The sequence below is a fragment of the Phyllostomus hastatus genome, unplaced genomic scaffold, assembly GCF_019186645.2.
Source record: "Phyllostomus hastatus isolate PE091 unplaced genomic scaffold, TTU_PhHast_1.1 phas_contig_17, whole genome shotgun sequence".
Taxonomy (NCBI): domain Eukaryota; kingdom Metazoa; phylum Chordata; class Mammalia; order Chiroptera; family Phyllostomidae; genus Phyllostomus; species Phyllostomus hastatus.
In genome coordinates, this window is record NW_025333664.1 from 5,332,077 (window position 1) to 5,355,770 (window position 23,694).

General features: G+C 50.8%; 1 protein-coding gene across 7 annotated transcripts in view; it reads left to right on the forward strand.

The window, feature by feature from the left end:
- The window catches only part of BCAS1 (brain enriched myelin associated protein 1), a 78,624-nt gene that overhangs the window by 10,573 nt on the left and 44,357 nt on the right, over positions 1-23,694 (forward strand). For all 7 annotated transcript variants that reach the window (XM_045832734.1, XM_045832735.1, XM_045832733.1 and 4 more), the window contains exons 3-4: positions 1,398-1,476; positions 13,400-13,974. In XM_045832734.1, the coding sequence (XP_045688690.1) occupies positions 1,398-1,476; positions 13,400-13,974 (654 nt within the window). The remainder of the gene's footprint in view (positions 1-1,397; positions 1,477-13,399; positions 13,975-23,694) is intronic.

The following is a 23,694-nucleotide window of genomic DNA, read 5'->3' on the forward strand; positions in this document are numbered from 1 at the left end:
GCCAAGCATTCTATCAAGAGAGTCCCAGACCCTTATTTTCACCAGGAGTTGGAAACCAGCGTTGATAAAATCTCCTGCTTTTTAAACAGTGGCAACTGATTCTAAAATACTTTTTAAAAACTCTGGGAGCCAAATAAACCAACTCTGCAGACCACGCATCGGCCCAGGAAAGCCAGTGGTAACCTCAGGGCGTGGTGGCCGCATGGGTTTGATGTTTAGGTTTCATGATTTCCTGGTAGAGTTCGTGATAAACCCAAGAACACCGGCTTATTTGAAACAATGAAAACCACTAGAACAATATAAAGGAAGGAAAAGTCTTTTGTGTCCCCCAGGAGGTCCCCACCTTCAGAAGGCTGCTATGTGGTCTTTTAGTTTTTATTTTTCTGTGCACTTATTAACACGTATTATACTACTCACAGAATTAGCAGTGTAAGATACAACATGCAAGGTACTTAGCATAAAATCAATATTTAACTCATGTCAACTACTAGAGGTATAGTTCAGAACTGGGGGTGTCCAGCCTGTGGCCTGTGGGCTGGACACCCCCAAACACAAAATCGTAAATGTACTTAAAACATCATGAGACGTTTTTGTGATTATGTGTCACGATGTATTTAATGTGTGGCCCAAGACTACTGTTCTTCTTCTCCCACTGTGGCACAGAGACAGCAAAAAAGGTTGGCCACCCCCAAGATGATTCTGTGACTTAAATGACATTATATAACATAGGCTCTCTTGACGTTTTTCTTTCCATGTGAATGTGTGTATATATGTATGTGGGTTTGCATGCACACACAAACATACCTAAAATCTTTTTTTAATCTGTGATAAATGACAGAAGAGGAAGAGTATCAGGTCGGTGGCCTCCAGTTGCAAAGAGGCCGCCCGGGGAGATGCAGGGGGTGGGGGGGGTGGGGGGTGGGGGGTGGGGGGGTGGGGGGGGCGGGCTGGGGGGTGGGGGGCGGAGCAGAAAGGGCTTCCTGTGTCGGGCGGGTTTGTCGACTGAGGGTCTGGCCAGGGGCTGTGCCCACGTGTGTGTGCGGACAGCGGGGCAGGGTGTCCCCCACAGGTTTCGGCGTCCACGTGCTACATTATCGTTGTCCGCTGATTGGACAGGTGCCCCGGATAACCTGGGCGCTCCATCCGCACACCGGGGCCCGTCGCGCCGGAGCCTGTGGGGCTCCTGGGACGTGGGGCAGACTGGGGGGTACTGTCACGGTCCCAGAAACCCAGTCCTTGGGTGGGAGGGAGTCTCTCTGGCAGAACGCTGGGGCGTTTCCAGAAACAGAGCCTTTAAGTTAAGTTTAATTGGGGGCCGGCACCCCTGTGGCCTTGAGTCCTTCTGGTTTCCCTCCCCCCCGAAGACGTGAGTGACACCGGCCCGTGTTCCATTCCAGGAGGCGGCGAGGAGGAACTGTGTTCAAAACGGGAGGCCGGCGATGGTGTCCACCCACACCGTTCAACTCTACGACGAAGGTCAGTGTCGCCCGGCACTCCCTTGGGGACGGGACTGCGGGTCTTGTTTGTGGCGGGATGAAACGGAAGGGTGGAAGCCACGGGCTCCCCTTGGAAACAGCCGTCTCAGTGCCCTGGGACTGCCCGGACGAAGTGTCACCGTCAGGGCGGCTGAAGCAACAGACATTTATCGTCTCGCAGTGCCGGAGGCCAGAAGGCCGAGATCAAGGGGCGGCAGGGTCGGTGGCTTCTGAGGACGACGGTGGGGTGGGGGCGGAGTCTGTTCCCCGCCTCTGTCCAAGCTTCTGGTGGCCTCTGGCGTCCCTCGGCTTCCAGAGGGCCCTCTGCATCCCCGCACCCATGGTGTCTTCCTTCCCTGCGTCCGTCCCTGAGCCCAAACGGCCCCTGTGATACGGGCACAGACACACCGGGATGAGGCTCACGCTGACGGACCTCATCACTCCGTGACCGTCTGCTAACGAGGCCTCGGGTCCTGGGGGTTGGGGCTTCGTCTTCCAAGGGGGTTCCACTCAACTCTCAGCTGCTCTCCCCTCTGCTGATACGTGAGCCAGCGCACGAGGGTGCAGACTTGCGGCAGCCAGGATGAAAGCAAAAGAGGAGCCACTCTCAGAGTCAGACAGGCTAGGTGAAGTTCCCCGCTCTGCAGCTTAACGTGGAAGCGGAGTCCGGCTCCATCCGCAGCCACCAGGGCTGGGACGTGTGTCCGTGACCCTCAGAGTGACCCTGGACCAGCAGCGTCCCATCTCCTGGGACTATTAGACCTGCAGATGTGGGGGTCCCAGCCTGCATCCCCCCGAATTAGAAATGCTGGGGGCGGTTCTCACCTCAGTATTATCCTGCACCAGGGACCCGGCGGGAGGCTCTGCGGGGCATAGGGATAACTGGAGTCCCTCCCCGCCTAGAAGGATCTGCTCAGCCCTGGCGGTGGGGGGGGGGCATCCCTCAGCAGATGAGAGGATATTTCCAGGAAAGCCCGATGTTAGGAGTTTCAGATGACATTTCCCAATTCAAATACAATGCAAACACCCCGTGGGCCAGACACCAAGCCGGCCGCTCACAGATCTCACAGAGGCCGACCTCGGATGTTGTGAAGTATTTTTATTACCTCACATGTCTTAACGCGGTGGGTTTTAACCATCATCATCATCATCACGCCAGGTTATCACAGCGTGGAGCATTAGACATGTGAATCCTGTAGCCCACGGACGGCACACACAAGGCCTGAGGACCGAACCCGGCCCTCCACCTTGCTTTATCGGCCCGGCACCTTGTTTCTACCCAGCGGCAGCAGCGCGAGGTCCTTGCCCCTAGTTAAAGAGCAGTTACATGTACACAGTCCTAAGATGACATCTGGCCTTTTGAAGGCAGCCACGAGGCTGATATGGCCCCCGGTGACAATGCATTTGGCGCCCCTGCGTGTGTGGTCAGCTCCAGGTGTGCTGGCGGGGTTCTGGGCCCTCCGGGCATCCTGCCCTCCGTAAGGTGCTCCTGCACGTCCCCACAGGGAGGGACCGCTTGGGCGGCAGGGCACCCGTGGCCCTGTCCCCTTCCCAGCTCTCTTTTCCCCTCTTAAACCAGTCAGCTGCCCGCGGGGTTGAACCGTGAGTTCTTTGTAAAATCAACGCTGAGAGGCACATGGACTCCCAGAGACTTACACATTCAAGTCCCTGAGTTTGCCGAGAGAGGATCAGGCTCTGGAGGTGTCCCCGAGGCGTGCGGGGTGTCCCCGCCAGGATGCGGAGCCGGCTGGGCCCCAGCCCTTCCGAGCGGAGCTGCGGGCTCTTCAGCGGCAGAGCTGTCACCGCCGTGGGGCCAGCCCCAGGGGAGGCGGGAAGTGGGTCAAACATTCCTCAAACCCCAGGCCCCATTTCTACTCCCCTCCTTCATGTTTTCTTTTCATTGTTTGTACATTTTTAAGTGACGTGGGCGGGGGTGAGACTTCATACATCCAGAGACATAATGAACGGCAGGGAAAAACGTCACTGCCGGGACTCTGACTGCCCCCTCCCGCCGCCACCCCCGCCACCTCGCCCCCAAATTTCCTTCCTTAGGGACAAGTGCCTTGTGGCCAGAGGTGTCCCAAGCGTGGGTGTTCTCAAATCCTCTCCTCAACCTCTTGACATCACTTTTTTAAAGAATTTATGTATTTATTTTTAGAGAGGGAGGGGAGGGAGAAAGAGAGAGAGAGAGAGAAACATCAATGTGCGGTTGCTGGGGGCTGTGGCCTGCAACCCAGGCATGTGCCCTGACTGGGAATCGAACCTGCGATGCTTTGGTTCGCAGCCCGCGCTCAACCCACTGAGCTGCGCCAGCCAGGGCTCAACATCATTTTTAAAAAACACGGGGGCAGCTGTGCAGACAGTTGGCTGTAGCTCTTTCGGTCGCTCCCTGGCTGTCTCGGGGGTGTCCATGCCCGTGGCGCACTTGATCGTGTGGACGAATGATCGCTGACTCGCCCAGGTCCCCAGGGGCCAGAGGTTAGGCTGTTCCCGCAATAACACTCCCCCCGCAAACAGCCTGCCTCCGCGGAGTGATACTTGCCGGGCAACGGCCCAGAAGGAGAGGTTAGAGCGCCCAGCGTGTGCGGAGTCTTAAATGCTGACACGTGCCGCTCAAGTATCCTCCCGCTCCCAGCAGAGAGACACGCGCACTGCTCTTCAGGCCCCTCCCACGGATGGGAGTCACCAAACCTCGCCGGGTTGGCCACTTTGACACGCGGGGAGCCTCGCCTCGCTGTCATTTTATTTTGCTGGTGTGTTACTACTTATGAGGTTGGCCACCGTTTTAAACGCTGAAAACCCAGCTGTGGTTCTGTGGACGGCTTGTTCACGCCCAGTGCTCCTTGTCCCCGCCCCCCACCCCTGCCGTGTTCATATTTGTGTACGTAGCTTCCTTTTCCAAATGGAGATACAATTCACGTTCTGAAAAACTCACCTTTGTCAAGTAGACGGTTCAGGGCTCGTTAGTATATTCACGAGGCAGGCGGCACTCCCCATGGTCTCATTCCAGAACGTTCTCCTCACCCGAAAAAGCAGTCCCTTAAGCAGTCACCCCCGATCCCCGTGCCTCCACCTCCCGGCAACCTCGAACCTACTTTCCGTGTCTACAGATTTGCCTGTTCAGGACATTTCTGTACAAAGACAGAACACGCAATCTGTGGCCTTTTGTGTCTGGATTCTTTCACTTGGCAACATGTTTTCGAGGTTGGTCCACATCGCAGCAGGTGGCGGGACTTCTTTTTCGTGGCTGAGTAATACTCCACTGTGTGCATTGCCACATTCTGTTCATCCACTCATCGGCTGATGAGCATGGGGGTTGTTCCCATCTGGGGGCTGTGATGGATGATGCAGCTTGAACACTTATTTATGTACAAGTTTTGATGTGGATATAGGTTTTTAATCTCTTGGCTATGCAGCTAGGCATGGAAATACTGGATTGTAAACTAAGTCTGTGTTTCACCCTTTTGGGGAATTGCTGGACCGCTTTCCAAAGTAACCGCACCGTTCAGCCTGCCCACCAGCAACGTGCGAGAGTTCCCATTTCTCCGCATTGTCACCGACACCGGTGGTCGTCCCCCTTTCGGGCTGCGGCCTTCCTGGCGGGTGGGGACTGGTTTCGTGTTGTGGTTTGATTGCCGTCCCCGATGACCGCTGATGCTGGGCATCCTTTCCTGTGCCCATTGGCCATTGTCTGTCCACCCTGGAGAATGTAGTGTCTTCTCGATTCAGTTGCTTTTCCCATCCTTCTGTCCCGAGCCCCCTGCCGCCTCCTACTTCCTGGCCAGCTGTTCTCCGGGCCCCAGAGTTCCAGCCTAACCATCCTCCTCCTTAACAGGGGTCCACGTGGCCTGCGCGGGACCTGGCCTCTCTCCCAGCTGCCGCGCTCACCCTCGGGGCTCTCGCAGCTGAGGTGCGGCCCTCCCTGTGGGAAGGTGTTCGATGCCGTGTGTCTGATCAGTGCCCTCCCTGCCTCGTGCCCCTGCCGTCCCTGGGGGTGAGAGAGGCAGAGAGAGAGACACCCCATCAAATTTTTGCTGGAAATGTGAATTTCTAGAGCTTTTTTTTTGGAAAGTAATCCGACAATGTTTACTTTTTAAAACTGCATAGCACAGCGGTGTCCTCCCCGAGGCCCACAGGCCACAGGCGGCTCAGGAGGGCTGTGAATGCGGCCCAGCAGGAAATCGTGAATTTACTTAAAACATGACTTAGTTTTACTACTTGGACAGGTACATTTTCCATACTAGTGATCGCAAACTCGGGACCTGTTCAATGATTTTTAAAAGATTATCAAAAGGGCTGGTGCATAATTAGGGTTATTATGAGAGAAGTTTTTTGCTTATCTGTGGTGGCGGATATCAAGAAAATTATGCACAGAACTTTTTCTTTTTTTGCCCATCAGTTTCTGTTAGTGCTTGTACATTTAACGTGCAGCCCAGACAACTCTTCCTCTTCCCATGTGGCCCAGAGACGCCAAAAGCATGGACACCCCTGGTGTAGCCATCGTATACCTGAGCCTCCATCGTACAGACATAAAGTGCTAATTTAGGATTTTTGAACGTCAAAGTGTATCCAGCATTGTTTGTCGTGGAAATTTTTTTTTAAATTAGAAATGATCAGAATACTTATTGATTAGGCAACGAGTTAAATATCTGTTGGTATATCCATCCTAAGAAATAGTATGCAGCCACTAAAACGTGAGGCAGATTTGGAGGCGCTGACCAGGTGGGACTGCTCTGGTGGTCTTATTTGATGCGGGTCACCCTGCGGCAGGGGCTTCAGCAACAAGCACGGATTTCCTCCCATTCCGGAGGCTGGGATGCCCAAGGAGCCAGCACACCTGGTGTCTAGGAAAGACCCTCTCCCTGATTCACAGTTGTCTTTTCACTGTGTCCTCGTGTGCGGGAAGGGGCGAACTAGCTCCCTGGGTCTCTCTTCTAAGGGCACCAATCCCTTCCCTGAGGGCTCCACCCTCGTGATCCAAGCACCAGCCAGAGGCCCCCATCCCCTCACACCACAAGGAGGGTTAAAATGCAACATGTGGACACAAACATTCAACCCTTGGAAATGACACATAAGAGCAATCGAAAACTATGTCTAACATGATCCAATTTTTATAAAAACCCAACAAGGATACAGACAACCTCTGTACGTGTATCCGGAATGCCCGCCTGTGTTTTGATGACCGTGAACTCTTTGATAAGCGACGCTGGGTTGACAATATTAGTTAGTTATATGGCAGGGGGGGTGAAGGGTAGAGACTGGGAAAGAAAAGGGTTAAGAGATGAATGGTCTTGGGTAGTAAACACATGTTAAATGTGTGTTTGTCGACGTGAGGGGGGGAAAATATCTAACATCAAACATCTAATGTGAGTGACAAGATTTGCCTGTGTTGGAGCAAAGGCTCGGGTTGTGTTTGAATTACGTTTGCATGTTGTAGATTTTTGTAGCATGTGACTGATCAGAAATACGTGGGTGAGGAAGAGAGTGAGGACAGAGCATGTCACTAGCATACTTGACAATCACCGGTGACCTCAGAGGATGCTTTTGCAAGAACACAGGCCGAGCAGTTACCTTCGGCCCACATTGCATCTGAGCCCAAACTTTTCATCACTGAACATGTAGACACATTGTATCAAGCTCCTAGGTGAGAAGTCTTTCCCCGTGCCCCCCAAACCCGTTCCTTTCAGAACGTTTAGAACGTTTCAAATCCGTGTTAGAACGTTTTGGCAAAGAGTTCCTAACTTTTTAATATGTAAATGGAAAGCATGACATCTGATCACCCAGTGAAATCTTCAGAACTACCCTCCCCCCCAGCCGTAAGTACCTGCCCCGTGGGTGCTTGTTTGCAGACCTTTAAACCAACAAATGCATGAGCACAACACAGAGAGCCACCTGTGGTCTGAAGTGTCATTTGACTCCCACAGTGTGACAGCGAAAGGGTCATTTCTGCAAAACTGTCTGAGGTCAGTTTCCCCCAAGGGCCTGCCGTCACCCTTAGATAGTCAAACACGACTCTCTCTTGAAGATCTGAGTGCACTGTCCCCCACTTTCCCTTCTCCTTGGCGAGCCCTTTGATCCTGGTCCAACGAAAGCCACAGGCGTGATGCCAGCCGTCCCTTCCCCCGACTCCACAAACGCCTGAATCTTCGGCGAGACGTGCGGTTTCTGTTTGCGATTAACGTGCGTTCGCTTCCACTCGACTTATCCTTCATCCCGATCCGTCGGGATACTGACGTGCGGGATGGAGTCGCCGAGGCAGGGAGATGGATCAGAGTGGGGGATGGGTCGTCTTCACCCGTGGCCATTTCACATGTGAATACGGTCACGATGACAGTGTCTGCCTCCCTCTTTAGCCCTGGGAACGGCGAGGATTCGGATCGCGGTTTCTCAGCAGGCTCGGGACTGCGTCTCTGCCACCCCTGTTATAAAACAAGGGTTGCCATTCTTGCCACCGGGACACTCGTGCTGGCCGAGGGCTTGTCATCAAGCTCCCAGACTTCATCCTATTCTGCATGCCAGTCACTGCTGGGGGCACAGCTGAAAATACAACAGACTCAGCCTCTACCCCCTGGGGGCTCCCGTTCCAGGGGGGAGGGAACGAGTAAACCACAGGTTAGTGAGAGGACATCCGAGACTAGGGGGTGCTCTGCAGACCCAAAGAGGGGATGGGGGGAGTGGTGGGCTCCTTCCGAGACGGTGCTCAGGGAGGCCTGGCCTGAGGCCGGAAGGACAGCAAGGTCATCGTGGGAAGATCCGGGAGGCAGGACCAGGTAGGGAGAGAACTGGGGCAAAGGGCTTCAGGTGGGAACTGGGTTGGTGCATCAACAGGTGGGAGGAGGAACACGGGATGAGTCGTGGCCCGTGGTAGACTTTGGACTTGATTTGTCTGCATTGAAGCTTTATTTGGATAGTTGTATGCAGAGAAATGGCATGATTAAATTTTTATTTAAAACAAAAAAAATCACTTACATTTTCCAGATGTGAGAAACCACAGGATTTTCCTCCATGTGTAGTTGCTTGTTTTTTATCTAATTCTATTAACCAAACAGTGTCTACTTCATTCACTTTTCCTCCCTCCCTCTCTCCTGTTCTTGCTGCTTCTGTAACATGGTAGGAGTCTGGGCTTTGTGATGGGGTAAACACGGTTCAAATCCTGACTCCACCACTGATGAGCTGGATGGCGTTAGACACGTGACTTGACTTCCCGGAGCCCCAGGTTCCCCACCTGTGAAACGGGAGAAATGACAGTGTCTAATGTGCAGATTTGCCACGACAGCTGAATCGGATGCTCCTGGTCACACATAGCGCTTATCGCAACGTTCGGCCCGTGGGCAGCCCCCATGGATTCTGGGTACTGTTCGTACAACTGTACTGGGTGAAAATGTTAGCTTTGGCACATGAAAAAAAGAGAAATAATCCTGCCTTGGAAGTTCTGAATATTGCCTGGCTGGCATAGCTCAGTGGATTGAGCGCGGGCTGTGAACCAAAGTGTCACAGGTTCGATTCCCAGTCAGGGTACATGCCTGGGTTGCAGGCCATGGCCCCCAGCAACCGCACATTGATGTTTCTTTCTGTCTCTCTTTCTCCCTCACTTCCCTCTCTAAAAAAATAAATAAATAAAATCTTAAAAAAAAAAGAAGTTCTGAGTATTGTAATACAAACTGCATATGTATGTGTTTTTAAATAAATAGTTAGAACTCTGATGAAGCAGTTTGCTTTGACTAAGAATACGTGGTCCTTAAAAATCATAAGCATTCTTGAAACTTCTCTGGCCCAGACTCTTATACTTCTGAGGATAAGTTAACTCCTGTCATTTCCACTTTTAAAAGTCTTTCCAGAGCACTCGAATTGGTAGGTTCAACCATTGGAATGATCCCTTGTTTTGTGAGTGGTATTTAGGAATGTAAACTAGTCATTCTAGTAATAACGGAAATACAACAGAGCAACGGATGTTTGCTGAATACCCACCACACGCCAGCTGCGGTGTTAGGCACCTTACCAGAAATAATGTCCTTGAACCCTCACGGTCACCCTTGGAAGAAGGCACTGTTATTTTCTTGCTTGTTTTGTAATTCAGATGAGACACAGAGATATGAAGTCACTTGACAAGGTCACATATTTCATACGTGAGTCAAGAGACCCGTCGGAACCACAGTCTAAGTTCTTTAACCATCAGGCTGAGCTGCCCCTGGAAATAAGTTCTCAGTCTCAGGTCTTTCTTTATGAAGAGATCACACACCCAGTCCAAGGTATCTTTCCTGCAAGAAAGAGATGGAAATGTTCAACTCTCCTAACCACCCTGGCGCTGTCCTTTGCAGTTAGCCGATTCCTTTGATCTTCCTCAAACTCTGACACGTTGTTTTTCACGGAGAGGTGAGCTCTTTGGTACATCATCTGTTTGTCTGCTTTGCGAGAAACGCTTTTATTGAAACCAGGCTCGGGATGAACGTCTCTGAAGCTTTCTCACAGGAGCTGAAAGCTGGGTTCTGGGCCTCTGGAAAGAACCTTTTCTTCTTTCCAGAAGAACATAAGCGAGGTACGTCAGCTCCCCCCGTCCTTGCAAGAGTGTAAAACCAATGTGATTCCAACGTGTGTTCTGCCTGCTCACGCACACACGCTGGATGTGTGAGTGTAGAAGTGTAAGCTTATGCTTTAGGACACACTTATGTTTAATGTCTAAGATCTCAAGTGACTGTCATCTCTTTTCCCCACGTGGATTTTTCCTTCACTCTTACAGAGAAGACGAAGGATCGGTGGGTGTTCCTTACGTCTCTCCAGCTCCTTGCGACTCACTTCCTCCCATTTCATTCTCTTTCCCTGTCTTCCTCTCGTACTCAGTGCCTCTGAGACAGACTTGAAGAGCCCAGCGACAGCTTCTCAAGGCGAGGAATGATTGCTCTTAACTGACTAGTGAAGCTGGGACTGACCTAGTCCCTGAAATCCTCTCCAGGTCGCTGAGTGTGTACATAATTTAAACCGGCATACACGAGGTGGTTAAAAAAAAAAAAAAAAAGACTGTTGGCCCTATAATGGTAAAGTCCGTCAGCTTCAGGCAAAGCTGGATTCAGGTGCACAGATGCTATCATCGAGCACCTGCGCCCCGATCTTTTGGCCCTGCTTTCATCTGTGCTGATTCTCAGGCAAGCATTCCCAACAGGGATGGCCACCGCCACCCTCTCTCCTTGTCTGCCACCCCAGGCACACAGAACAAAACTCTGTTCTAAGGGGTTCAGCGAAAGTGACAGGATTTCTCCTTGTCAGTCTTGCTCAGGCCGTGTGCCCCCTGGAGGGGAGCATTTTCCAAGGACCCAAGTTCGGGGGTGGAGGCAGAGCTTCGGTGTCTTGGAGTATCCCATCTAAGAACTCCGGGGTCTCACAGGTTATCAAAAACACTTTGCCCATTCTCTGATGCCAAGAACTATGGTTGGTACCCGTTATAACCTCAAAATGCATCAAAGACTTACCTAGATACCAGGATGTATAAGAAATGGACCCTTCATCAGAGCAATATGTTGGCACTTTTTAAACAAATCTGTGCATGGGAAGATTTTGTTTCAGAGACGTTTGCCTTGGCTGTAACTCTCTCGTGTACCCTGTTCCTTTGCTCTCTCGCCAGAGAGTAAGAAAAAGAGGGAAAAGATCCGCTGATGCTCTTGGCATTTTGCAAAAAACCCTTCCCTGTTCTGAATCGTAGTCTCTCCATTTTTGTCGACTGTTTCCTCTTCCCCTGGCCTGGACCAGCCCCACAGTTCATTCATATTCACTCGGACACTTTGCCCGCCGACTGGGCACCCTGACGCCTTCATCTACCCGCTTCTTACTCCCGCCTTCCCCCTGCCCCTTCCCTCCCGTCCTCCTGGGGAATAGTATTTACCGTGACTATGGATCCCTGGACCACAGAATAAAGGTGAAGAAGACCTAGAGGACACAGTCAGGGTTCCTGCAGGGTGCTTGCCTTGGGGTCCGAGTTTATGGGGAAGCCCCGGTGCCCCAGGCCTGTTTCTTCGCTGCTCCTCAGTGCTGGACGGGGAGACGGCCGCTCTGCAGCAGAGTCCAGCTCTCTCCTGCTTGCGCTCGCTCTCCCTCTCTCTCTCTCCCTCTCTCCCTGTCTCTCCATGTTTATTTACCCCTGACTCTGGACACTGGAGATACTAGAGTTTGGCCAAAACAATCGCTAATGGATGGATATGTGTGTGTGTGTGTGTGTGTGTGTGTGTGTGTATTTTTCACTCCAACTAATGAACAGTATGGGCAGACCCACAGAAACCTCCATCCCCCCCCTTTCTCTCTGTCTTCCCGCACAAAGACCTGAGGAAGTAGCCGTCCACAGCGTAGAAAGCAGAATGCACTGCTGGCAAAGGCGTGGGAGAACCCTTAAAAGCAATCCCAGTTCCTGTCCCCTCTCACAGCCCACGGTGGAAACGGCAGTGTGCCGGTCCTGGGCAAGAGTGTTCTCCTCTGAACGTCGCGACAACCCTGCAAGGGAGCTACCTATTATTCCCATTTTTCCTCTGAGGAAATTCAAAAAATGTTCAGTGACCGGGCCGAGGTCACGCAATTTTTCAGCAGAAAAAATCTTGATCTTTCACCGTGGTTCCAAAATGGGTGGCATGTCTTCTTTTCCGCCCCCCCCGAATATCGCTCTGCTTTATAAAAGGGACCCAGAGCAGAAGGCAGTGGAATTAGGTCCGTGCAGGGGACACAGCACGACAGGTGAGGGCTGGGAGCGGGGTCCCCTCGCAGAAGGCACGGTCTCGGGCAGCACACAGTCTGCCTCTGATTCCAGGCGGGCCCGGGGGCTCATTTGCCTTCTTGTGTGTCCATCTGTCCTTCCAGCCTTCACAACAGAAACTTTCTGAGCCTCTCCTTTTTAAATCTTTCATATTCTCAACAGATTTCTAACTGCACCCAGACTCTGCTACGTCCCAGCTTCCTGGGCAGTTGGTGGGGCCAGCCCAGCCTCTCCGGGGGCTATCCATCTCCCCATTCACGAGTAACGCCGATAGCTAGCAGTGGGGACACGGACCGGACCCTGATTATATCCCAGGCACTGTTCCATGTGCTCTAAGAATAGTAACTCTTTTTTTAAAAAGATGTTATTTATTTATTTTTAGAGAGGGAAGGGAGGGAGAAAGAGAGAGAGAAACATCAATGTGTGGTTGCTGGGGGCCGTGGCCTGCAACCCAGGCATGTGCCCTGACTGGGAATCGAACCTGTGATGCTTTGGTTCGCAGCCCGTGCTCAATCCACTGAGCTACGCCAGCGAGGGCAAGAAGGATAGTAACTCTTGTAATCTTCCCAACGAAGTGCCTTGCTTTACCAGACAACTGAGGCACTAAACAGGTGAATAACTTGGATTCACAGATGTTCTCACTCAGCGGTTCTCAAATGTGAGTCACTTTTGCCTCCCAGGGGACATGTGGCAATGTCTGGTGACATTTTTGGTTGCCACAGTTTGGGGGTGCTGCTGGCACCTGGTGGGTCGAGACCAGGGGTGCTGATAAACACCCTTACAATGCACCAGAGGGGGCCCCCAACCAGAGAAGGATCCCACCCAAATGCCGAGAGTCCCAAGGCTGAGAGACCTTGCTCCAACGCAGACCCCAAGCTCCCAAATTGAATTCCTGACACTTGGTTCGTGATGGGACTCCTGCAAAGATAATTAATACAAACATCACACATGCAGCACCTGGTGCGTGGTTTCCGATAATTGGCCTTCCTCCTCACGACCCGTCTGCTCCTCTCTCTCGAGAAGAGTAGGGTCCAGAGACGTCTAGAACCACCTTCTGCTCTGCAGGGTGGCCGGAGAACAAGGGTCCCAGTGTGCATGGTGGCCTTTGTGCAGGAAACGTTTGCAGTCCATTATCCCTCCTTGAGCTTCCCTCGCGTGGCTGAATAACCGCCGTTGATGTTTGTGTTTACAGTGGATCTGGGGATAAGTGTCAAGGAAGACAGTGCGGCCACTTCTTCCCCCAAGACCGCGGACAGCAGCGCCGTCGCGGCTGCCAACGGAAAGAGTCTTGGGAAGGAGGCCAGCGCCGAGGCCCCAGCTGTGAAATCGCGTTTCTTCTTGACGCTCTCCCGGCCGGTACCAGGGCGTACCGAAGACCGGGCCGCGGACTCGTCCGCCGCCCGAGGGAAGCTGGACGCCAGCTCCGGCGGCGCCCCGGGGAACAAAGGCCCGAGTGACACGGCGGCCCTTCCACTGGCAGCTGCGCAGGGCCTCGGCCCGGATAAAACCCCTGGCGCGGCCCCCGCCCAACCCGCCGGCTTCTCTGCCACTTGCGCACCCGCCGCGCCTCCGCCACCTGAGTCGGGGGGCGCGGCCCCCGCCAAGCCTAAGGACGCCGGCTTTTTTGACAAATTCTTCAAACTGGACAAGGGACAGGAAAAGGCGCCGGCCGCCAGCCAACAGGAAGCCCAGCGCGGGGAGCAGCAGGACCCGGCCGACCACGTTCCCGGGTTCCCCGGGCCGTGCCACGATGTCCCTGCACAGAGGGTAAGTGCTGGCCGGGGGCAACCCGTGTCGTCCGTGTCCTTGATGCGAGCTCAGGGGGGCCGGCGGGGATGGGGGGGAGAGGGGGGGGGACCATGGCACGTAGTGCTTCTGCAGCCACGGCGCATCCTCTGCCTCCCCGTGGTTCGCCGGGCGGAAACATCTGTTCGCAGAACAGCCCCAGCTGGGGCATCTGTTTCACGTAAAAGGCGGGAGGAGGTGGGCTGTACATACAGATGAATCCATCCTTCCATTTATCAAAGGGGCAGCCAGACAGGTTGCTTCTGTGATCAGTGGGGTGGGGAGGGGAAGGCATTAGGATAGAAACGGTTCCTGCAGGACCGAGCCACTGCCCAGCCTCAGCGGCGAGTCTGACACCCGGTGCGTTTGAAGGTCTCCCTCCAACACATTTCGCTGCTTCCTTTGAATAGCCCGGATTGATCTTGAACTCTCTTTTGCAGGAAAGGGTGGGTTTAAATTAAAGAGTTTTTTACAGCTCTGGGCAGACTCTTTTATGTCCTAATGATTTTCCAACAACCTGGAGTAACACCTTTGAAAAACTAGATTTTGGTTTAGGGAGGGATCCAGGTTCGGTTGTGTTTTTTCTTGACACTCTCTCCGCCTGTACAAAGAAAGGCAAGTTCTTCTGATCTGAAAAAAAAAGAGTGCTTGCTTTTAACCATGAAAAGATTTGTTTGTGTTCGGGGCCAAGAAGGGAGCCCCTTGAGTGAAGAAGGAAATAAAAATTAATACGCGGTGTTTAAAGGCACTCGTTTCCTCAGTTAACGGACTTTTAAGTAACAGTTTTATTTTTTTCTCCCAAACCTTGGGATAGAATCGAGTGCCTCTAGTCGAGGTCAGAGCCAGGAAAAAATTAGATGGACTGAGTTTTTTTATGACGTGGCCGTGTGTCCTGATTACTAATGTGTTTGTCTTAATAACAGCTAACTGCTAACGGAATGCCGGCTGTCCGTCACTGAGCACTTACAGCACGCAGGCTCTGTGCTAGAGGCCGTGCACAGGTTTTTCTTTCTTTTTTTTTAAAGATTTTATTTATTTATTTTTTAGAGAGGGAAGGGAGGGAGAAAGAGAGAGAGAGAGAAATATCAATGTGCAGTTGCTGGGGGTCATGGCCTGCAACCCAGGCATGTGCCCTGACTGGGAATCGAACCTGCAACACTTTGGTTCACAGCCCGCGCTCAATCCACTGAGCTACGCCAGCCAGGGTGTGGTTTTTCTTTCTTAAGGAAGACGATCGTCACGTTACTCTGTGGTTTCCGTGCGTCTAGGGTGGTGTCAAGAATTATATGGTGTGTGTCAGACACCAGCTCAAAATCCTGAACGGTTACCCCTGGGAAAAGATCATTAGGCTCCTGTATTGAGGTTGTTACCATCAGCCATTCTTGCTGTTCTTGTAAAATGTGACTCCAGGAAATTCAGTATTCAAATTTCCCTTCAAAATTTTAAGAAATTGCCCTTCCAGGGGCCACTTCCCCAAAGGCACCAACTCAGGAGCCAACTGAATTGCTTTCTATGTAGTTCAAAGTAAGTTTTTCAATGCATTCAAGCATCAGATCTTTGCTGAGCCCTGGCTGGTGTGGCTCAGTAGGTTGGAGCATCATCCCGTACACCAAGAGGTTGTGGGTTCGATTCCTGGTCAGGGCACACACCTAGGTTGCAGGTTCGATTCCCAGTAGGGGCGTGTATAGGAAGCAACCAATCAGCGTTTCTCTCTCTCTCCCTTCCTCTGTCTTTAAAATCAATAAACATATCCCCAGGTGAGGATGTTGGGATTTTAAAAAAAAAGTGTGGCACAGCCACACACGGGTGAAGCCAGGACAGGACAGAGTGCCCTTGTCCTCAGTGAGTGTGCAGTCCAGCAGGGAAGAGGAATTTTAAAAACCCACAATTATTATGCAAGGTGCCATGTGCTCTACTGGCGGAGGGGCGGGGGGTGAGGCATGTGCTGGAGAGGCTGCCCAGACAGCGGAGAGGTCGGCTCACTGGTCCAGGGAACATTCCATCATGGTGTAAACCCGAGGCAGAAAGCTCCTTGTTTGGGGGCTATAACCTGGTTATCAATATTCACAAACATCTGAGAAACTAGGGACTACTTGACTCCGAGTGGGGAGACTCGGACCGAGTTCGCATTATGGGCCATGAGCTCCCAAGGCCATGCCGAGGTTGAGACCCGGCGAATTGTCACGTTTTGCATATGGGCACCCGGAGTCAACCCAGGGCCTGACTTAGGGAAAGATTCAGTTATTTGTGGGGAGACCCAGCTCCGGACAGGTGTCTCGTGACTCATCCAAACCTCCCTCTTAATGAATTAAATGATGCTAGCAAGTAATAACCAAGCCTCGCATGCGAGTAATTTCACCATAAAGCCCCCAAGTGCTCAATCCATTCCCACGTTCAGAAAAGCGCAAAGATGTTTTCAAGTTGTGCTTTATCAACTCGGCTTTCCCTGTTTAAACTGAAGACTCTGAGGGGGAGCACCTCAATTTGAGTGGCAGGAGCCTCAAAAGGAGAATGGGGTCAGAAAAATAGGAGCTTCCGTTGGGAGCAGGGCCAGTACCCCATAGAGCCAAGCCCACAAGCGATGTGTTCGAGTTCCAGGAACCTCCGAGAAGACCCCGAAATTGTCCCTTGTCTTCCTTTGTGAGCGGGTTAGCCCCCTGACAGTCACTAACAACATTTGCATCTGTCTTTGTTACACGAGCAATTTCCACTCTTTGTTGGTAGTCTCATTGGGATTCGAAATACTGAGTGCCCACTCTGTACTCTGCATAGAAAACGTAGACACGTTATGAAATAGCCATTCATTTTTTTCCTTCGGTCTATGAACATGTGGATATGCAAATACATATGTCTGCAAAGATCTTTCTCTCACACACACACACACACACACAAAACCCTAGCCTTCTGACTGTTAAGCTTTCTCATCTGATTTCTGGCTGCACTGTTGTGTATCTGGAGCAAGCAACAACAAAAAAATCGATTGTTCTCTAAGTGTAATGAGAGAGTCCAGCCCTGAGAAAGAAACAAGAATAAAACTCCTCAATCAATGGCCTCCTTGGTGGGAGTAGCCTAAATGGCCATCAGTGTATTGATTCAGAGTCCTGGGAGTAAATGATGCCCCCGGCTGAGCCGTGTCAGCTGTCCCCCACCCACCCACCCACCCACACAAGCCATGCCCCCAGCCCCTTGCTGGATCGGAGCTCCAACCACAACCCCCCAGAGCTGTGAACTGGGAAAAAGATGCCACCGTTTCATTCTGCGGGGCGGGGCGGGGGGAGCCTGCAGGGGGGTGCACACAAATCTTCTGTGTTTTCAGAACGACAGTCTGAGTTTTGTGCCACAGAAAACCACATTCAGGGCATAGCGTAATTAAAACAAGGCCAGAATTCATGAACAAATGAAGCATTTACGACGTGGGCCAGAGAAAAGATAAATGATATGCCTGAAAGGTTTCACTGCGCCGTGATTCACGCGGGCCGACGCGCTGGCGAGGAGAAGATTTTCATTTTTCTCTCCTCTCAACAACTGAACCAGAGCGATGAGGTGCTCATTGACGATTCATCACACACACACACACAAATGAAAAACTGTGACCTTTCCTGGTGAAACACACACACACTCAATTCCTGTTGTCAGCCCAGCTTCCAGAAGTGTCTCTGTGCTGGGGGCAGGAGGAGGCGTCTCAAGTGTTGCCAAGCCCCGATTGGTGAGACTGAAGCAGGAACATTGCCTTTCTTTTCAACGTTTAATTAAACTCTGCAGTTGTTATGTAAACACCAGCCTCATGCAAGGCATTTGGGAGATAAATGATCACCCTAGTCCTTCAAAGATCACCCAGGTTAGGAAGAGGCGTGATTTCCTGCAGGAAGATTGCAATAAGCACACGGATCCGCAAACTCGCTCCGACTACCCGTATGAAGAAAAGTGCTCAGTGATTTTGCTTCCTCCTCTAATTTTCTGTCTTGAACACACTGCTTTCAGGCTTTTGTCCCCGACCAAAAAAAAAAAATAGTTCTTGTCAAAGTCGCCGCCATGTTGCACCTCCCCCACCCCTCATTGCGGTTGCCGAGGTAGATACGCCTTCGTCCTTACCCTTCTGGACTTGCTGGTTGCATCTGACACAGCGGTGGTGGGGGGTGGCCTCCTTCTCGAAACATCCCCCTCACTTGGTGTCCAGGTGCTCCCACCTGCCTGGGTGCTCTTCCCGTATCTCCTTCGCCGGGTCTGACCCTCTAAATCAGGGGCGTGCAGCCTGTGTCCCGCGGGCTGCACGCAGCTCAGGGTGGCTGTGGATGCGGCCCAACTCAAAATCATAAATTTACTTGAAACATTATGAGATTTGTGTGTGTGTGTGTGTGTGAGTACGTGTTGCAGTGTGTTTAACGTGTGGCCCAAGACAACCCTTCTTCTTCCAGCGGGGCACGGAGATGCCAACAGGTCGCACACCCCTGCCTGGCCCTCCCCACAGCTCAGCTCTGAGCCCTCTTCTCTAACCACCCTTTCTTCCTCGCTTGGAAACCCCCTCAAGGCCCACGGGTTTAAATCTAAGTATCTGCTGACAACTCCTAAATTCATATCTCCAGCCTAGACCTACCCCCGAAGCCCAGACTTAAATGTCCGGCTGCCGCTTCCAGCTGTCCTCCTGGGTCTCATCATCTCCACGTGAACGCCCCCTGAGCGTGGCAAACTCGTGTCCAAAACCACCACCACCAAGCGCCTACGCACTTAATGCACAGCCTTCCTCGTCTCATGGAAAGGCAGCTCCGACCTGCCACTGCTTCTCAGTCTTGGAATTAAAGAACCAAGACCTTTGATAGAGCAGTCAATGAAAACGGAAGCAATGCAGTCAAGGAGCCTAGGTTTCCACTCTGCCTCGGTCGCCTGCTGGCTGTGTGGCCTTGGGCAAGTTACTTAACCTCTCTGAGCTTCCTTTTCTCACCTGTAAAGTGGGGATGATAAGAGGATCCAGCACATTCTCCCATTATTCACACTTGTTGAATAAATAGGCCAAGTAGAGCCCTTACTGGCGTAGCTCAGTGGATTGAGCATGGGCTGCAAACCAAAGTGTCACAGGTTCAATTCCCAGTCAGGGTATATGCCTGCGTTGCAGGCCACTGCCCCCAGCAACCACACACTGATGTTTCTCTCTCTCTCTATCTCCCTCCCTTCCCTCTCTGAAAATAAATAAATAAAATCTTTAAAAAATAAAAAAAATAAGCCAAGTAAAGTACTTAACACAAAGATGCTACATTTTGAGAGAAAGGGAATTTAGTATTTCCTTTATTAGTATTACTATATTAGTTCTTCATTAGTGTACTGGTTCTTCTCCCCGTCCGTTACTCCACATTTTAGTCTCATGATTCTTCCTTCCCATGGTCCTCAACCAAAAGTCACAGACGGGGCATCACTGAATCTAATTTGAAAGCTATTGCACATAACCAAAGACGCAAGTCCTAAGTTGGGTTTTAAAAAGTGCAGGAGTTGTAAAATTATTTTAGAAAAAAATAGACTTTAAGTGCCTATACCCATAAGACCTGGTTTCTTAGTCTTACGTTTATGGGCCTCTACACTCTCCCCTCTATTTTTCCAGGTGCATTTTCCACTATCCCCTTCCATTCCTGCAGTCAGCATGGCCAGCACCCAGCCCCGGCCAGTGCCTGCTGCTCTCCAGGACTCTCCACCTGTGTTTCCTCCTCTCTCCGTTTATCAAACCTGTACTTCATCCGCAAGTGCCAAGTTCATGAAGCTGACCAAATGTCCCACCCCTGGTGGTCTCTGACGACATGAACCCCTCTGCTATTGTTTGTATGCTATGCCTTAAGTCAAATTCTGTGATAAAATCCCATGGAAGGAATCATCTCCTTGGAACATCAAAGGGGAAATCTCCGTACAAGGGGATTTCTGTATCTTTAGCATTTTGGAGATAAAGAAATCACAGCCTCAGCATAACCAACTCATTCCAAGTTTCACAGCTAAGAAAGAATCGTCCAGCTCCATTCTTACCACGCCGACATTGTGTTTTTACCAACTGTTTGAACGGCATGCTATGGGGGTGCTCAGCCCACAGAACACCCCCCCCCCCGCCGCCCTCCCCGTTTGCCACAGATGAGAATAAGTCTACCAAGACATGATTGCACCTCCTTGGGGAGGAGAGGTGGCCAATCTCTCAGAAGAGAAGGGCCGTGAGCCTGTTCCTCATTGGGCTTTTATTGGGTTCTATTTGCACAGGAATACAGGTAAACTCATCAGTCATCGTCAGGCAGTAAGGATCAAACAATAGATAACATTCAAAGAATTATGAGGGCTTATTCTGAGTCAGGGTCAGTTAGCTCAAGGGCTACAAAACTTTGGGAAGCCAACTCATTTCATGCTTGGACCCTTATCAGAAAATCGAGGGCATTCTTAGAAAAGCAGTTTCCACAGGAACTTATGCATTCTTTCTTAGGCCTGATCACCCCAGGAGACTGTCTTGTTCCTGCCCAGGGCTGCACCACCCTCCTGCATTGTTTCAGGCTTTAGTCGGGCAGGGGAAGTAAGGCAGCCAAGAGATTAGGAGACTTCCTGCAGACAGAATGAGGACTCAGGCTATTTCAAAGCAGAGGGGTGAGGGTCCATCACCCCCTTTTTCTATAGCCCCCCAAGTCCTTTGCTGAGGGCCCCTTGAAGACCATGCCTGGCTTAGGTCAGCCCTCCCTTGAGGAATCTTACCCATCATTGGCTAACCAGTCATCCACCCGGGACCAAGGGGGGTGAAGTTAAAAAGGGCAGAGGCAGTGCTCCTGCCCAGAAGATAAGCTTTGTCTCCTTAGTGGCTTACGGTTCCAAGGTCTCTCACTCAGCCTTAGCCTCAGGGGGTTACAACCTCTGCAACCAGGCAGGGCAGTTCCCAACAACACGCAATAAGGTTGCAAGTATGCAAAACGAAATACTGTTAATTTGTGGATGTGCAATTCAAAAATGTTAGTAAGTAGAAAATCAGAAATAGCTAGTTAATCTCAAATTTAAAATAATGAAAAAAAGGATTATCTAGTTCCAACATTAGAGGACCAAGTGAATTATGATGTGTTTTTTATTTTGTCCTGTTTATTTTAGGGCCACAAGGGTGTGCCGTTTGAACAGCTAAAGAGAACTGTGCGCCCAAAAGACTTTGTCAGTATGGAGGGGAAATGCATCTTCAAAATTATACAAGTTATAGAGTAAGCAAAGTCGTCAGCTCTAAGAGTATCATTTTTATGCGTCATGTGAATGCAGCACTAAGAAACATTTGCCAGGAAATGTTTACAACAAGGTAGATATATTTATTGCCATTTAAGAGGTGAGGGACTGGGGCTCAGAGAAGTTAAGCTACTTGTCCAAGGCCACACAGCTAAATCACTGGCAGAACCAGAATCAAAATCCCTCAGCCACCAAACCCTGTGACACTCAGTCATTTCAAAGGCTTGTGTTTCTGTCCACAAAAAGGAGATACCACCTACCCAAGGGGCCGTCGTAAGGGTGGAGTGTGGTAGGGTTGGTCAGTAGTGACACTAAATAAAAGAGCATCATTCCTAAATTGTCAGAAACTTAGAAAGAAAGAATTATGAAATAGACCAGTGGTCTTCCAGCATGATGGTGTTTGAGTAGTATATCATTTATGGTGCTTTTGGCTACAAGTAAAAAAAAAAAAAGAACACCCAGTCAATAGTGGCTTAGTTCACGAGGAGAATGGCTGTTTCTGTCACATGATAAGAATTCTGGAGTAGGGCCATTGAGCTGGGTTCAGTGCCTTGGCAGCCCCACATGCCCTGTTTTTTTCCCCAGTGTCCCCCAAGGACTGGTTGGTTCACAGGGCTGGTCCTTGTGGTTTTCAGATGGCTGTCATGGTCGAAAGTACTGTACATTGTCGCAATGTCCTATCAAATGAATAGGGTTTCCTAAGATTTACCCAGGGGCAGCACTGAGTCAGAAGTCTATGTTTGTTTAGGTAGAAGGGAGGTTTGGAAAATTCCTTCAGCAGAAAGCAGGTTTTGCCAGCAAAGATGATAAGCCACGGATAGGAATCAGATACATTTTTTCCCACCCAACTTTATATCAGGAAATCATTAAGTGGATGAAACTAGTAAAGGCTGTTACAGTATAATTTATTTAAGTACACTTATTGCACTAACTTTTTAAAGATTTATTTATTTATTTTTAGAGAGGGAAGGGAGGGAGAGAGAGAGAAAGAGAGAAGCATCAATGTGCAGTTGCTGGGGGCCATGGCCTGCAACCCAGGCATGTGCCCTGGCTGGGAATCGAACCTGCGATACTTTGGTTTGCAGCCCGCGCTCAATCCACTGAGCTATGCCAGCCAGGTTATTGCACTAACTTTTTAACTTGACTATGATCAAAATACATTTTATATCTGGACCATATATACTGTACATACATGACACAAAGAATTCACAAAATAACAGTATCTTTACAGCACATAGCACTGACTGGCATTTTCTCTTTTCTGTTCTGTCTTGTTCCATGCTAGTTTTGACCCACTGAATTATTTTCCAGTCCACGGAGTTACAATCTGAAGTCTGAACAACTCCATGCTACCATAATCACTTTTTGCAAATACAGAGACAGTGATCGTGGGGGATCTGACTGTTTCTTATGCACCTGGGCGCCCCTCCTCCTCCCGCCTCACACACACTGCCATGCAGTAACATTTCTTAGCCAGACCTGACGAGAGTAAAAATGACACATATCATAGTGTGACTTTCCAAAGGATACTAGACTACATTATTGCCGTCTCATTATCAGCTCTGCCTCCACAAGTTGAGTAGGAAATGATTTCAGATATATGTCTGACACAGATGCTATCACTTAGATAAACGATGTGAAATCATATGTCTGTGCCTTTTTTTTTCTGACATTTTTAATCCAGACTTGAACCTGTTAGGGTGTTCACCAAGGTTGAAATATCAAGCGAAGTGTGCATCGCAATGCGTTTGCAAAGTGAATTTTGCGTTCCCTGTCCCTTCACTCTCTGACCCCCCTCCTTCCAGGACCAGAATAACAGCCCTCACGTATTGAGCGGTTACTCTCCCGCAGAGCGGGGAAGGAGCTTGCGTAAAATCACACGGCCTACAAAGCCCGCATGCTCAGCCACTGGGCCTACAAGGTCCCCGAGAGCACGCGCTTTCAGCCTTTGAGACATCTAATATATGTTTGAAATCTCGGAAGCTGGCATGGCCCCCACTGATGTCCTGTGAAGCATCAGCCCGCTGAGATCAACCTAGAAGTAGGGCTCCGCCACCCGAGAGCTCTGGGGATGACTGCTTGCTTTATACTCTCCCCTGAGGACCCGCCACGGCCACCCGTCCACGGAAGGCCCCGAGGAGTCCTGCAGCGAGCCTGCCTGCTTCGCTGCATGCCGCTGGGCGCTCCTCGGACTTCGCCGTCCCTGTAACTGTTAGTCGTCCTTCAGCTGGGCCTGTCCCCCAAGGGACCGCTCGGCCGAGACTCGCGGAGTTAGTTAGGCGTTAGACCGGAGCTGGAAACTGGCCTCTTGGAGGGTGCGGCAAACCACGGGCAGGTTCTCGCTGACCCACGCACTGTGTTAAATCGTGTTTTAAGTAACAGAGAATATTTTTAAATGGACAAAGTGGACAGCATTTTAAAATGAGAGATCTCAGTTCAATTCTGTAGTTCAGACATTTCTGAAAAACAGGACGTTTTGTCCTATAT